The sequence below is a fragment of the Chlamydomonas reinhardtii genome, chromosome 12, assembly GCF_000002595.2.
Source record: "Chlamydomonas reinhardtii strain CC-503 cw92 mt+ chromosome 12, whole genome shotgun sequence".
Taxonomy (NCBI): domain Eukaryota; kingdom Viridiplantae; phylum Chlorophyta; class Chlorophyceae; order Chlamydomonadales; family Chlamydomonadaceae; genus Chlamydomonas; species Chlamydomonas reinhardtii.
Window position 1 is genome coordinate 9192455 of NC_057015.1, and position 14053 is coordinate 9206507.

Sequence of the window (14053 nt, forward strand, 5' to 3'; positions counted from 1 at the left end):
CGAGAGGGCGCATGCATGCCTCGGGCATTCTAGTTTTGCCGTACGGGTTTGGCAGGGTGCCCGTGTGTGCCCCCAAGACCGTGCCCAAGAACAGTAGTGCATTTGGGGCTCCGTGCTTTACAACATCCAAGGTGCAACTCTCCAACAAGTCGCAGGTGCGCAATGGTCCTGGATGGTCAGCCAGACTCAGGCCACCGTGTGCAGGCCACCTGAGACTACCCAAACTGCTTGTCTGCAACAACTGCTGAACAACGCGTGCTCGCCTACTAACCTTTCCGCCATCCGTTAAGCTGCGCAGCACACATCCCCCCCCGCAAAAGTCACGGCCTCAACTCCTCAGTAGCCCGCTTGGACATCGTGCCAGCCGTCCTCCTCTACCTCCTCGCCGCACTGGCCCCCGCCCACTTCATCCACGTCCCCCAGAAAGCGCGCTGCCAGCGCGGGCTGGGGCACGTAGCGCAGCTGGCCTGGCCGCCTGCCCAACATGAAGCGGCCCACCTCAGGATGCCGGATCTGCGGGGAGGAAGGTGGCGGCCCCGTGCGTTGAGAGTGCACAAGGGAAGGATACAGGCCGGGAAGGAGGGAGGGAGGAGTGCGGGCCGTGTCAGCGGGTGTGCGCTTCTGTCTACACAGAGCAAGAGGGAGCAGGGGGAAGGCACCGAAGCAGGCAGCGCGTGCACTTGTGCACTGTTTGCGTGCAAGCACACGGTCAGGAAGACAGCGTGCGACATACCGGTACCACACAGCTGCACACACGCGCACCTGGAAATTTGCAGACACCGACACAGTGGTCGCACCCGGCGGTGGCCGCCACATGCCCTTGGGCCAGTCCAGCTGCTGCTGCTGCTGCTGCTGCTGCGGCGGCGGCGGCGGCGGCGGGCCCGCTGGGTCCTCGCCACTGCTACTGCCGGTAGCAGCACGGCCAGCAGCTTCGGCAGCAGCGATGGCAGTAGCGGTGGCGACAGCGGTGGCAGTAGCGGTGGCGGCTGCTGGCGGCTGTCGCGGCACCAGGACCTGGATGTTGACCTGCGCCACGTAGGTCTCCTGCGGGGTGGGTGGGGGTGGCAGCAGGGAAGTGGCAGCAGGCGGGTGGGGGGGTTGTCACCACCATGCCCAGTACAGCAACAGGAGGCGCGGGGTTGCAAGACAGGAGTTGAATGCTGGTGTCGGCTGTCAAAGGGAAAGGCCCCGGGCATCATCAGGAAGTGATGCGAGAGGGAAATGCCCCCCGACATTATGAGGAGAAACACGATGCCACATGACAACGTTCTCCTCTGTTGTGCTCTTTTATACCCCACTCAACACCCCACCGACACCCCAATCGCGGCCGGAGTCTCCCCCTCCCCTCCCTCCCTCCCGTCCCTCCCTCCCCTCCCTCCCTCCCCTCCCTCCCTCCCCTCCTCCCTCCCTGCCGAGGGGCCTACCTGCGCCAGCAGCTTATGGTGCAGCCCGGTCAGCTTGGAGGCGCCGCCGAATGGCGCCCACACCTGGCCCCGCCAGCCGCCGCCGGCACCACCACCATCACCACCACCGCCCCCGGCTCCCGCCACAGCTGCCGGTGCCGCCTGCACCGCCCCCTGCTGCCTCTGCTGCCCCTCCGCTTCGCGCTCTTCCCCTTCCCCTTCCTCTGCCCCCGCCCCCGCCCCCTGCAGTGCGCCGCTGCTGGCCGCTGACACCAGCACACGGTAGAAGGGCTGCGCGCGGCCGCCCCCCGGCAGCAGGTCCACGCCCATCTGCCGGATCCACTGGGGGAGGCGGCGGTCAAGGTGGTGTGGGGAGGAGGTGGGGTGCGGGGCGGGGGCGGGTAAGCAGGAAGAACCTGCCTAGGGCGCTGTGCGGATGACTGGCCACGCAGGATGCATGTACGGCCTCCACGGCACACACGGACACCTCACTGCAGTTAACCCCCACTCCCTTGCAGCATGCACACGCGCCGCACATGCACACGCACATGCACACAGTCCTGCGTGCTTCCGTCCTCGTGCTCTCCAACACAACGCACACCAGTCCGCTCACGTGCTCATCCATGGCGCAGGCCGGATCCCAATCCACGATGAGACCCCTGTAGCCGTACACACGGTGCTGTGTGCGTGTGCGTGGAGGCGAGGGGGGAGGAGGGGAGGAGGAGGTCGATAAAGGGCGGTTCTTAGGGGCATGCGGGGCAGAGGGGGTCAGCAACACCCTCCCCTGGACAGCCGGTGGCCGGATGGGGTGAAGCCGGTGGCGCGAGGCGTGAGGCGCGAGGCGCATATGGCGCGAGGCGCATATGGCGCGAGGCGCATATGGCGTGAGGCGCATATGGCGTGAGGCGCATATGGCGCGAGGCGCATATGGCGCGAGGCGCATATGGCGGCCCGAGGCACGTGCTGCTCCGGGCTCGGGGCGGGTCGCGGCGGGCCATCACGTGGCAGACAAGAACTGTGACCAGGACCCACGCCGCCGCAGCAGCAGGTTGGCACGCCAACAAGTTGCAACGCACCCAAACGCGCATCCCCTTGTGCTCCCCTTCGTGCTCCCAATCCACACGCCAAAGCCGCCACGCAAACACACACGCCCACGCACCTGCACCATGGTCCCCACAGGGAAGAGCACCGCCTCCTGCGGGCGCACCTTGGGGGCCGCGGCGCGGGCCGCCCACTGCGCCCGCTGCTGCTGCAATTCCCGTTGCAGCTGCAAGAGGCGTGCAGGCGGCCCACACATCATCACTGCCGCTGCGTGCTGCCTTCTTTGTGATTCCGACACACACACACACCCCACACAATCTCATTCCGCCGCACCCCATTCAGGAGTCGACTACTACTGTGCCAACCCGCTGTCCCCTAGCACGCCAGCCCCGCCGCTGACTCACAGCCCCACCCCCCGCATCCTGCCAACCCACGCGGTCCCTCGCCTTCCCCCCCCCCACCCCACCCGCACCCCAGCCTCCCGCCTCCCCTGCACACACACACACACACACACACACACACACACACACACACACACACACACACACACACACACACACACACACACACACACACACACACACACACACACACACACACACGCACACACACACACACGCACACACACGCACACCTGCTCCAGCTGCTCCGCCACCTGCCGCTGTACACCCCCGCCGGCACCGCCGCCACTGTCTCCCTCCGCCGCCGCCCCCAGTCCGGCCAGGGAGGCAGCTGCGTCCGCCCAGTCCTCCATCGCCGCACTGAGCCGGCAGCGCCGAAGGAGCAGGTCGCGGGGCTACGGGGCAGATGCGTGCGTGCGTGTCACGTGTTATGTTGGTGTGTGTGTGTGTGTGTGTGTGTGTGTGCGTGTGTGTGTGTGTGTGTGTGTGTGTGTGTGTGTGTGTGTGTGTATATATATCACTACAGATGCATTGTTGCCTCCTCGAGTCTCGCGATCGAGTTCTCGGGACACCCTTCGGCAGCAAGGCACACCAGCGGGGCACACATGGAATGTGTTGTTCTTTGCATTCACACACACACACACACACACACACACACACACACACACACACGCGCACACGCATACACAGTCCTGCGTGTTTCTCCCCTTTGCACGAACACGCCGCGGGGCCGTGGGGTGGAGAGTGTGTAATTGTGTTCATGTCAAGTCCTGTACTTCATAAGCACAAGTCACGCACACACACATATCACAAACGCGTGCGCACACAAACAAAGACACACGCACCGTCCTTGTGCTCATTAACACACATCCACACCCACACGCACGCGCACGCACCTGCTCCGCCACCGGCGCCGCCAGATCCAGGGCCAGGCGCAGACACGCCAGGTCGTCCGTAAGCTGCGTGAACAGTGACCGTGTGGGAATTTGTGTGTGTGTGTGTGTGTGTGTGTGTGTTCGGCTGTTGGTGGTAGCGCATAAATTCTACCCCGCACACGCCATCTAGTACCTGGCGCTTGCGGCCAACCCACAACAGCCCATGCAGCCGCCCACACACACCGCCACCGCCACCCCCACACACACCGCCACCCTCACCACCGCCCCCTCACCCGGTATGTGCCGTGTAGGTTGACCGCCATGCGCTCCAGGGCCGCTGCCGCGGTGAGCGGCCGCACGTGGTGCCGGGCCACAGCCACTCCCGTGCCCGCCAGCGTCCGCCTGGGGGCGCGGTGTAGGTGGTGGTGAGGGGCGGTGGTGGTGGACCAGGCGGGACAAGGACGAGGTCACGGCCGGCCGCACAAGAGCTCACAGGTCGGAACAGGGGACCGCGATACATCCACGGCGTCCGGCCAAACCGCCTGTGTCGCGCACGTAAAAGCCCGCCCTAATAGGTCCGTTGGTCTCCGGCATAAACTCCCCCGATCCGCCACCTCCTCCTCCAGCTGCAAACCTGATACCGTACTGCTAAAAATTATTCGTGCTTCATATTTCGGTTGGGGGTCCCGAAATATGGAACCGAACTATTTAGCGCCTATTTTTAGGGGGTCCCATCCCGAAAATTTGTGCCACCCGCACCTGCCCCGTGCGGGCGCGGGCGCGCGGGCGGGCGTGCCCCGCGTGCCATACACACGATCTAATCTCATAATTTCTGATATGGGCCACTGTAAATACATTTACACAAGTAATGTCAAGCATAGAAAGCATGAAGTAAAATGAAACAAGCAGCAATCAACCAGCTGCTGAAGAAGCTGCTGCCAGCAAATCACCGTCCCGAAGCCAATCCCGAAGCCAATCCCGAAGCCAATCCTGCAGCTGGTTAAGGCGGTTCGGTCCGGTGCAAGGCTTGCGTAAGCATGTGGTAAGGACACCGGGAGGATACCGGTAAGCAGGTGTGCTTTTAAGTACGGTACGGGTGGGGTTGAGGCACGGCAAATGAGGAACACGAAGAGAGAGGAACACGAAGAGAGTGCATGGCTTAGTACGTTAGAAAGGGTTCTGCGTGTTCGTAGGTGTGCATGGTTACACGTGGTGGTATAGGGGAGACTGCAGGGCCTTTCCCGCCGGAGCCCCGTTGTCCCCGAAAATTTGTGTCACAACCGCTTGCAGGTCCCGGTCCCGTCCCGAAAATTAATAAATTCGGCCTAATTCCAGCTATTTACCCCCCTCCCGAAAATTCAGAGCACGAATAATTTTTAGCAGTACGGTAACCCCCGTGTAAGGCAAAACCTCTTCCGCACTTTGTGGGCTGCTTCTGGGTCTTGTTTTCTTTGGGCTTGGAAGAAACGAACACCACCCACCCCTCCGCACCTCAGCTCCTCCCAGTCAACCACCCGGCCGCTGAACACGTCCACAAACAGCTCCCGAGACCCTCCCGTGCCGCTGCCGCCGCCGCCGCCGCCGTCTGCCCCTGTCGGAATGAACCTGTGGGGCCGGGGCGCCCATGCGTGCACGCAGGGTGATGTGATGGGGCCGGACAAGTTCACGTTTACATCCAGGTGAGGCGCCGACTTGGGGGTGGGGCACGTGTGAGGGCACCGGCCTTCGGTGGGCCTGCCGCCGGTCGGCAGCAGCAGCAGCGCGTGCTACGGACGTGTGTGTCCTCTCGGCGCTGTGCATTAATCCCTTAGCCCTGCTCGCATGCCTCTCTGGGGTTGGTTGGTTCCCATCACCCCCATGCACCCCCATACACCTGCACGCACTGTCCCGCCTCCACCCCCGCCCCCCTCTCCCCCAGCCCCCCACCTGTTGGCCACGCGTGTCGGCAGCCCAATCAGCTGCAGCCGCCCGCCCAGCCCGCCGCGCGCCGCCACCGCCAGGTGCACGGTAGCCAGCGCGATGGGGATGCCGCAGCGCCGCCTGACAGCAGCGCGGCAGCGGTAGTGTTACATGGCGGTGGTAAACAACAACGGACGCAGCGATGTTCGCGCTCCAGGGTGGGGAGATTTGGAATGCAACGTTGTGTTGAGACTTGACAGAGCGTTGACACTTTACGGGCGAGGGATGATAGCGATGTGGATGCGAGGTCAGGAGCTGGTACGGCATTCATTGGTGTTCACGTGTGCATATTGGAATCCCCGCGTTTGTGTCCCCCGCCGCACCTATAGCTCAGCACGTCTGGCAGAAGCGAGTTGGCGGGGTTGAAGTAGTCATCATGGCTACAGCCGCACAGCCCCACGCCACCGGACCGCCCTGCTACAGCCACAAGCGGCGGACACCCGCTCGAGCTCGAGCCGCCGAAGGCACTGCTGCTGCTGCTGCCGCTGCCGCTGCTAACACAATCGCCATGACCAGTCAGAGGCACAGGCGTGTCGACGGCGGTCACAGCGGGGCCGGCGGGCGCCGCCGCCGCCGCCGCCGCCGCCGCCAGTGCGGGCGGCAGGGCCATGGGGTGGTGCAGCGGCAGCTGCGGCTCCCCAAACAACAGGTGGTTGAGCACGTGCAGCGCCTGAGTCACACACACAGCAGGCGGCACAGCAGGTGGCACACATGCCAGGTTGGCCGGCAGCCTGCGGTGCGGCTGGGTTTCACCCTCCTGGCAGCTGACTCACGCTGCCCCCGCGGCCACAGCACAGCCCCGGCGCATTTCGCCGCAGCCACTCCTTGGCTCCCCTGCCTCCTCCGCCCCGCCCTGCTCCGCCCTCAACCCCACGCGGCCGCACCTGCTCCGAGCCCGGCGCCGCGCCCTGCTCCGCCATGCGCCGCGCCAGCTCCGCCCCCAACGCCCCCAGCTCCGCCTCCAGCCGGGACAGGTCCGCGGTGGGGTAGTGCGCGGCGGCCTGGCGCGTGTGTTTGTCAGGGAGCACATGGGCAGCTAACACGCGGGATCGTGTGTGGCCTGACGTATGTTCGCGCGTGCGCGCGCGCGTGTGTGTGTGTGTGTGTGTTTGTGTGTGTGTGTGCGTGCGTGCGTGCGTCTGCTTTCGTGCGTGCACGGGGAGGGCATTGAGAGGGTTGGCGGCGAGGCGGCAAGGATGCGAGGAGAGCAGGGCGCCGACCCCAAGACACGGGAGCTGCTTGCCGTGAGCCTGGCACCTCATCCCCCACACTGTGTTCTATGATGCACACGCACACGTACTCACAATGGCGATCGCCCCGCGTTCCAGCGCCGCCACATTCAGCACCGGTCCGCCGCCAGCTCCCGCCGCCGCCTCCTCCGCCGCCGCCGAAAACGCCGCCATCGGCATGTCAGCACGCGCCGCCGCAATCTCCTGCATCACCTCCACTGCCTGCTGCTTGCGCACCGCCGCCAGCGCCTCAGTCGCCCAGTACCTCCGACCCACATGCAGGTCCGGCGGCGGCAGCGCCGGAGCCGCCCCCGCCTCCGCACCTGCCTCCGCGGCCGTACGCTCCCCTGAGCCTCCCCCTGCTGCTTCAGCATCTTGCCGCTGCTCCTGCTGCTGGTCCTGCTGCCCCGCTGCTACAGCTCCTGGTCTCAATGTTGCTACTGCCGGCGGCGGCGCTGCGTGCTGCAGCAGCTGGTCCACCACGTCCTCGTCGGCGGACACCAGGGCGGACAGCGCGTCGGCTCGACGCAGCGGCCAGGGCAGGTCGCACAAGGCGGCGCGGGCGCTGGCGTCCAGCTGGAGGGAGCGGCGGCGGGGGCGGTTCGGGGATTTGATCGACACAAATGCAGCTGGGTGGCGTAATGCCACAGAACTTGATGGATGCGGACCGGCACTCATGCAAGAGGATGCAAGCAGGGTTGGGCCATGCGTTGCGGGGCGCAGGGAGGGGAGGAGGCGGTGGTGGGGAGGAATAGATGGTGGGCAGGAGGAAGCGGAGGGCACAGTCATCGGCTTAAACCCGTGGTTCCGCGGCGCTACGAGGCCTGAGCCATTTTTCATCACCAACCGTGCGATTGGTACCTTGTGCCTGATGCGATACAGCGACTTCCACTTTTCCTCGCGCTGGAGTGCTGCGTAGTCCGCATCGCCCGCACTTGAATGGCGCCATCTCGTCCGGAAATGCGCCTTCCACACTACCGGCGCCGATGCTAGCTCATTGTAAAGTTTACAGGTGCATGCGGCCGCGCATAGGTCTCGCGGATTGAGTCGAGCAAAGAGCAACCGCAGAAAGTCAAGCGGCAGCGCGTCTGGGTCTGCAGCCCGGTCTATTATTGACGCCATTTTTTTGTGGAATGCAAGTCATACAAAATAACGCGACTGCAAATTGAAAGCCAACTACAAATTGCACAGGTTTCGACCCGCATCATCACCTTCAACGCCTCTGCCGCTTGGCCGCCTTCTCCTCCGCCTGCTGCTGCCTGAACGCCTCCGCCTGCTGCTGCCTGAACGCCTCCAGGAACGCCGCCTGCCGCTGCCTGAACGCCTCCTTGGCCTCCGCCGCTGCCGGATGTGAGTCGATGGCGACCCACCCAGCAGCGTGCATCAGTAGCCAGTGCGCCCGGTTCTGCTCGCGGTGCGCGGGCAGGCCGAGAACTGTGCTGGGTTGATTGAGCGGCTCCCAGAAAAGCGCAAAGCGCTCGAAGCTGAGGGCAATGCCACTGCTGATGTAGCATATGGTGCCTAGCTCCTCTGCCGACGCCTCTGCGGCTGTGCCGACAGTGCGGCCGGTCAGACCGGCGGGTCGAAGCTCGCTGGACAACTGTGCCACCCACGCCTCGCTGCCGGTGGCTGGTTTCGAGGACATTGAGGTTGATGGTTTGTAATTTGTAACAAATGAACTGCACTGCTTAGCACTGGGGCCGGCCCATTATGGTTATGGACGCTGGCCCAGTCTGACGTGCCAGGGTCAAAACACAATGCGGGGGTGCGCGAGGAGGGGACACTCACCACGGCCTCGTGTGCGCCTGAGTGGCCCTCCAGCCAGACCCTGCCAGACAAGAAGAGAACTATGCGTGGCGGCATCAGCGCTGCGACACACAGGAGCACCACGCAACAATACATGCAGCCACAGCGCGACCCGGCGAAGGGGCCCAACGCCTACCACTCGCGCGCAGCCTTGACCCCCCGACCCTGCAGCCCTGACACCCCCCAAGGGCTTAGTCTGCTGTTGACCTGTAGCTGTCTGCCAGTGGCGCCGGGCGCGTGTCTTGCAGGTTGTGGATATGAACGAGAGAGGCGTTAGAGGTGTTGTACTGCGTAGGTCTGCACTAGCCCCTAGTCCCAAGGCCCTTGCGTCAAGAGCTGGATTATCGTCAGCAGCATACCGGTACAAGGCTGCAATTGCTTGGCTACCATATTGTACGAGTCAAAGAAGGGGGCAGCGGCACAAAACACCAAAACACAATGCACAATGCATGACATCTCTCGAAGAAACCGGCTCACTTCACGACCCCTCTCCACCGCCACGTTCAATCCTAGCCGTGAACATGTCCTTAAGTATGCGTGAATTGCAGTGCTGTTGTATGGCACCCGAAACTGCCCCACGCCACGGGGCGTCGTCCCGTCAACCGACCTGCTGGCCAGCTGGCCATCACGCATCATTTACCTAAACCTTTGCCAACATCGAGGCCGGCCACAACTTAGGCCCTCAACAACCTCCTCACCCAATCCAGCCAGCCCCCGAACAGCTCACGGCGCAGGGCGCAGGGCGGCGCAACGTAACACCACTCGGCACGGCCCAAACCCAGCCGCCGTAGGCAGGGTTGGGCCATGCGTTGCGGGGCTCATGTGCGCCCATGCGGCCCATGCGGCCCTTCCTAAGCGGCGCCAGGCCTTGAATCTTTCCTTTCCCATTCCGCTTCTTCAGCCAGCCACTGCCGAGTGAGTTAGCCACTAAGTAGCCCCCTCCAGTTCCTGTTCTGAGTTCTAGGGTTCCTCGCAATCTTACGCTCACAACGCTGTTGCCAACCACGCATGCTTGTTTCTGGGACAAGGCGCCTGGACGACTCCCGCCGTGCCCTGGCACGCGTCTCCCGTGTACGGTACCGACTGCAACTGCCGGCCTGCCCTTCATCCCTTACCGCCAGCCACGCTGTCCGCCTCATGACAGAAGCGCCGCGCTGCCCCCACTGCGCTGCTCAGTGGTGTCTCCGGATGCCGAACTCCTCGTGTGTGTAGGCCGCCAGGGGCACCTCCTCGCCGAACTCCGCCCGCTCGATTTGGCCTGGTGCGGGTGTGCATGCGGACAGGCGTGCAGAGGGAAAGGGCCGTCGGGTGGGGGCAGGTGGGGACAGTCGGGGCAGTGCGTCATGCAGCTAGGCGCGGTGCGCTGGCAAAGCCATGGTCGGCAAACCCTCGGCCTACCAACCTTAATTGTCACACAGCCCGGCTGGGGGTGAGCGTGCGTCGTGACTGCGGCAACCCATTGCTGAGGTTGCCATGCCACGTGCTTTACCGGTCAGTGCTGAACCTCTTCACTCCCCAAGCGTCTCCCGATCTCTATCCCCCACCCATCTCCCCCGTCAGGTTTACCGACATTAACATAGAAAGTCATGCGCTATGAAACTCACTGTTAGGGCTGCCGGTGGTCCGCAGCCAGGTCTTCATCTGCCGGACCGCCTCTGTCGGCCCCTCCAGCTCGCCCTGCACGGTGCCGCGCGCCGTATTCTCGCACCAGCCGTGCAGCCCCAGCCGCTGCGCCTCCGCCTGCGTGTACTTGCGGAAGAAAACCTGGGGCACAGGGGCAGCGTCGCGACGAGGAGGGTCGCTTGGAACGGCGGTGGCGGGGGGGGGGGGCTGCACGACAGGGCCTGCAAAATGTGGACATTTCGCGACCCTCGCGCTCTGCCATCCAGCCTGCATGTCTACTGTAATTAACCAGCTGCAGCGAAGGCATCATAGGGCTCTCAAAAAGGCCGGTGATAAGGACCCCCAGGCAACAGCTCTGAGTGTTCCACCGCTTCGTTTCTGCTTTACTACGCTTATTGCCTCATTTATTTTACCTTTTGTACCCTGCCGAATACCTCGAATTTGACGGCAACAAGTGCGTGGCCAGCCATAGCTCGCCAGTATTTCAATGGGTTTGTTTTCGTGGTATTTCTAACAAACCCATCGGCCCAGATTTTATTTCTATGCCTTTATACGGCGCGGATGCATCAATGTTTGCGTGCCCGTCTTTGCAGTCATTCGCAATCCGCCCTAGGATCCAGCACGCCACGCCACGGCGACTCATCGGTTGGGTTTCACACCAGCGATCTGTCATCAGATGCTCTGGTTGCTAGGATCCTGTTTGCCCAGGGCCTGGCAGAAATACAGTTGTCCTGGCTCCATGCCTTGGGGAGGCTACCGAACACCGAGGCGTGCCGTAGCATGACAACCTGGTCGCAGGTGGGGTTTACCCCACCCTGACCATGCACATCCTAGTGCTGTCCTAGTATTGCGCGCACTGTCCTAACCTTGCACACAGTCGATTGGTATTAAGAAAGGACAACCGGCGGTCCTCAGCTTACCCAACCCCGGCGGTTAGCACATGTTGCTGATGTAAGGCGGGATCCCGCGCGGCGCGAGGTTCACTCCACGCTTGCCCGTTCCTGGCCAATGGACTCGCCATGAAACAGACCCAATGCCCACGCATTCTGTCCTGTCATCTGTGTCATACCAACCCGCACTGGCATGACTGGTCCGGCCACAGATGCCGTGTTCACGAGGCCCACACGGGACAGCCCGACAGGGTCGGTCCCTCACTTCCCTCGTGGCGGTGTTAGTGCGGAACGCCAGCCACAATGGCCTTGTGTGTGTGTGTGTTAGAAAAAAACAACAAAACGAAGCCCACCCAAGCGGCGCCGTGTGTGTGTGTGTGTGTGTGTGTGTGTGTGTGTGTGTGTGTGTGTGTGTGTGTGTGTGTGTGTGTGTGTGTGTGTGTGTGTGTGTGTGTGTGTGTGCACGCCTGCAGCGGGGCACGTCGTCCACTGGCCCATCTGCGAGCTGCACAGCCACTGGATGGCTCGGGATGGCTCAGCACTCGCCCACTGCTGCTGCACCCCCTGCTCCTAGCTGCTCTCTGCACTCCTGTGAGCACACCGGCGAACGCATCCTACCTTGGAAGCCACGGGGCGGAAGTACACAGTACACTATTAAGCCAGCAAACCCGTCGGGCCGTCAAGTGCCGTACGTACTGTACTAACTCGCAAGGCGCAGCAGCGGCGGGCACAGAGCCCAAGTACACGCATCACACACACGCAAGATGGTTTCGACACGCACGTTAGCTCGACGGTTTACCTCTACTCACCTATACCATTTTGCCCGGCGGCCCCTACCCTCACAAGCCGTAGAGCCCAGGCGCGCCGCCTGAAGTTGTGCATACCGTGCTACTCGTGTATGCGAACACGCACATATGGTGACCCCCGTAGGCCCCTCCAGCTCGCCCTGCACGGTGCCGCGCGCCGTGTTCTCGCACCAGCCGTGCAGCCCCAGCCGCTGCGCCTCCGCCTGCGTGTACATGCGGAAGAAAACCTGGGGCACAGGAGGGGCCAAGACTCCGCGAAATGGGCGGGGCGGGCGGACTGTGAGGCCGAGTAGCACGATCAACGCAAACCTTGCACCGCGCCGCCCCGGTTTCCGAATCGCTTCTTACAGCCAGAGGTACGTACGGCGGCAGTGCAGCGGGCTGAAGCGCGAAAACCAATCACTTCTGTGCGCCCTGCCGCTGTTGTTGACCTTGGTTGCTTTCCCCACCACCCGGCCACACACACACACACACACACGCACACGCACGGGGCCCTTCCCCCTTGCCCTTTCCAACCGGTATCGCACATACACACGCACACACACACACACACACACACACACACACACACACACACACACACACGCTCGTTTTGCTGTATCGCATACAGTGTCTTTGTGCTTTGTTCCCCTTGTGCTAGCTGTTTAATAACACACACACACACACACACACACACACAGGCACATGCACAGGCCAAGGACCTGTACAGTCAGCTGGTGGAGGAGGTACGGCGGCAGTACGGCGCGCCGGAGCGCGTCAAAGACGGCGTGTTCGGCGCGAAGGTGCGGCCGCAATAAACTGGAGCCGGACAGGGTTGGGGTTTCGCCCGGGTTCGTGCTGTTGTGATCCCTGCTGCGCCTGCCCTTGCTGCTGGCTTCCTGAATTTCCCCCTGCTTCCCCCATGATGTTCCTTCCTCCACCTACACATACAGATGGACACCCTACGGGACTTTACCAACTTGCCTTGCCACTGTCCCATCGCACACATACAGATGGACATGGCACTGCTGAACGACGTAGTGGACCTATGTAGTGGACAGCAACGACCCAGATGCGTAGTGCAGGTGTTATGAAGATGTCGACATGTCGTGACTCGTGAGGATGGGGGATTGCGGGAAGTGCGGCATACCGTAAACAAGCTGCAAGCATGTGACCGAGGGAAGCGTTGCGTGCGGGGTGGGGTTCATTCCATGAGGCGGGGGCGGGGGCTGCGGATGTGGTGAGTGGCGAGGAGTGGGGCCTTGAAGGCCGGCGCAAGGGAGCGTGATGAGTCATGAGTGAGCAGAGCGGGGGCTGACAGCTGCGCAAGCGAGGAAGCGGCACGCAGGGAAGAGCCGAAGAGGCAAGGCGTGCGGTTGTTGGGCATGACGTGCTTCGGATGGAGGAGAGTCGGAGCCACCTGGCCAGGGGTAGTCCTTCATGGAGCAGAGTGAAGAGTGTGGAGTGGGTGTCAACGTGTCGTGCCAACTAATGCGCATGACAACGAACTGATGGCAGCAGCGGCAGCAGTGCATGTGCTTTGGGATGCAGGGCGTTTCCTCCGGCCTTTGCGGTTTAAACGTGTTTGAACGCTTGTTCCATGGGCCTTGCACAACGCTTTGCGGCATGTGCAGTGGCCTGAAACATAAGACACCTGGAAATGCCACCATGCAGCGTTCAGCATTTGAACCAATGGGCTGGCCCAGGTGGGCAGGGCGCTGAACAGGGTCCCGGGCTGGTGCGGGGCAGCGGCGAAGGGGCGGCATTCCTAACACACGCTGGCTGGTGGCGCCCTTGCCGAGTGAGAGCTGCACGCTGTGAAAACTCTATGCTGTACATGGTGCTGCACTGAAATGTACATATGCTATCTCACAATCTTATCACAATTTCATATGGTTGGTGACGGGGTGTGCGTGCTAGACATCCTAAGATGTTAGTTTTGCTGCAAGTGCCACCCAGTCGTCGCGCACAGCTCTGCACAGTGTGCAAAGAAGTCGATGTTGCGCTGAATGTAATAGCGTCGAGCGCCCCGAGCACGCCC

At 62.7% G+C, this 14053-nt stretch overlaps 3 protein-coding genes across 3 annotated transcripts; 1 reads left to right on the plus strand and 2 right to left on the minus strand.

Annotated features, from left to right (window-relative positions):
• Window positions 1-105: 105 nt before the first annotated feature.
• Window positions 106-8924, minus strand: CHLRE_12g541904v5 (uncharacterized protein). The gene is made up of 15 exons (XM_043068777.1): window positions 8697-8924; window positions 7770-8066; window positions 6984-7484; window positions 6564-6680; window positions 6003-6349; window positions 5647-5760; window positions 5212-5325; window positions 4014-4122; window positions 3742-3804; window positions 3079-3240; window positions 2563-2670; window positions 2017-2082; window positions 1425-1745; window positions 763-1044; window positions 106-513 (listed from the first exon to the last, which is right to left on the minus strand). Exons 2-15 carry the CDS (start codon window positions 8028-8030, stop codon window positions 337-339), a joined length of 2742 nt encoding a protein of 913 aa, XP_042919187.1. The 5' UTR covers window positions 8031-8066; window positions 8697-8924; the 3' UTR covers window positions 106-336.
• Window positions 8925-8974: 50 nt separating this feature from the next.
• Window positions 8975-10852, minus strand: CHLRE_12g541850v5 (uncharacterized protein). Its single transcript, XM_043068775.1, has 3 exons — window positions 10751-10852; window positions 10319-10478; window positions 8975-9972 (listed from the first exon to the last, which is right to left on the minus strand). Exons 1-3 carry the CDS (start codon window positions 10805-10807, stop codon window positions 9887-9889), a joined length of 303 nt encoding a protein of 100 aa, XP_042919188.1. The 5' UTR covers window positions 10808-10852; the 3' UTR covers window positions 8975-9886.
• Window positions 10853-11924: 1072 nt separating this feature from the next.
• On the plus strand, window positions 11925-14039 carry CHLRE_12g541851v5 (uncharacterized protein). Its single transcript, XM_043068776.1, has 3 exons — window positions 11925-12312; window positions 12714-12815; window positions 13026-14039. The coding sequence occupies exons 1-3, from the start codon at window positions 12142-12144 to the stop codon at window positions 13104-13106; spliced, it is 354 nt and encodes a 117-aa protein (XP_042919189.1). The 5' UTR covers window positions 11925-12141; the 3' UTR covers window positions 13107-14039.
• The last annotated feature ends 14 nt before the right edge of the window (window positions 14040-14053 follow it).

Coding starts and splice junctions, on each gene's coding strand:
- CHLRE_12g541904v5 (XM_043068777.1), bottom strand. CDS start 8,030: ATGGCGTCAATAATAGACCGGGCTGCAGACCCAGACGCGCTGCCGCTT. Junction 2,083..2,562: donor CTGTGGGGACCATGGTGCAG/GTGCGTGGGCGT, acceptor ACACGCACACAG/CACCGTGTGTACGGCTACAG. Junction 1,045..1,424: donor ACCATAAGCTGCTGGCGCAG/GTAGGCCCCTCG, acceptor CCCACCCCGCAG/GAGACCTACGTGGCGCAGGT.
- CHLRE_12g541850v5 (XM_043068775.1), bottom strand. CDS start 10,807: ATGGCTGGCCACGCACTTGTTGCCGTCAAATTCGAGGTATTCGGCAGG. Junction 10,479..10,750: donor TATTCGGCAGGGTACAAAAG/GTAAAATAAATG, acceptor CCTGTGCCCCAG/GTTTTCTTCCGCAAGTACAC. Junction 9,973..10,318: donor GACCACCGGCAGCCCTAACA/GTGAGTTTCATA, acceptor CACCCGCACCAG/GCCAAATCGAGCGGGCGGAG.
- CHLRE_12g541851v5 (XM_043068776.1), top strand. CDS start 12,142: ATGGTGACCCCCGTAGGCCCCTCCAGCTCGCCCTGCACGGTGCCGCGC. Junction 12,313..12,713: donor ATGGGCGGGGCGGGCGGACT/GTGAGGCCGAGT, acceptor ACACACACACAG/GCACATGCACAGGCCAAGGA. Junction 12,816..13,025: donor ACGGCGTGTTCGGCGCGAAG/GTGCGGCCGCAA, acceptor GCACACATACAG/ATGGACATGGCACTGCTGAA.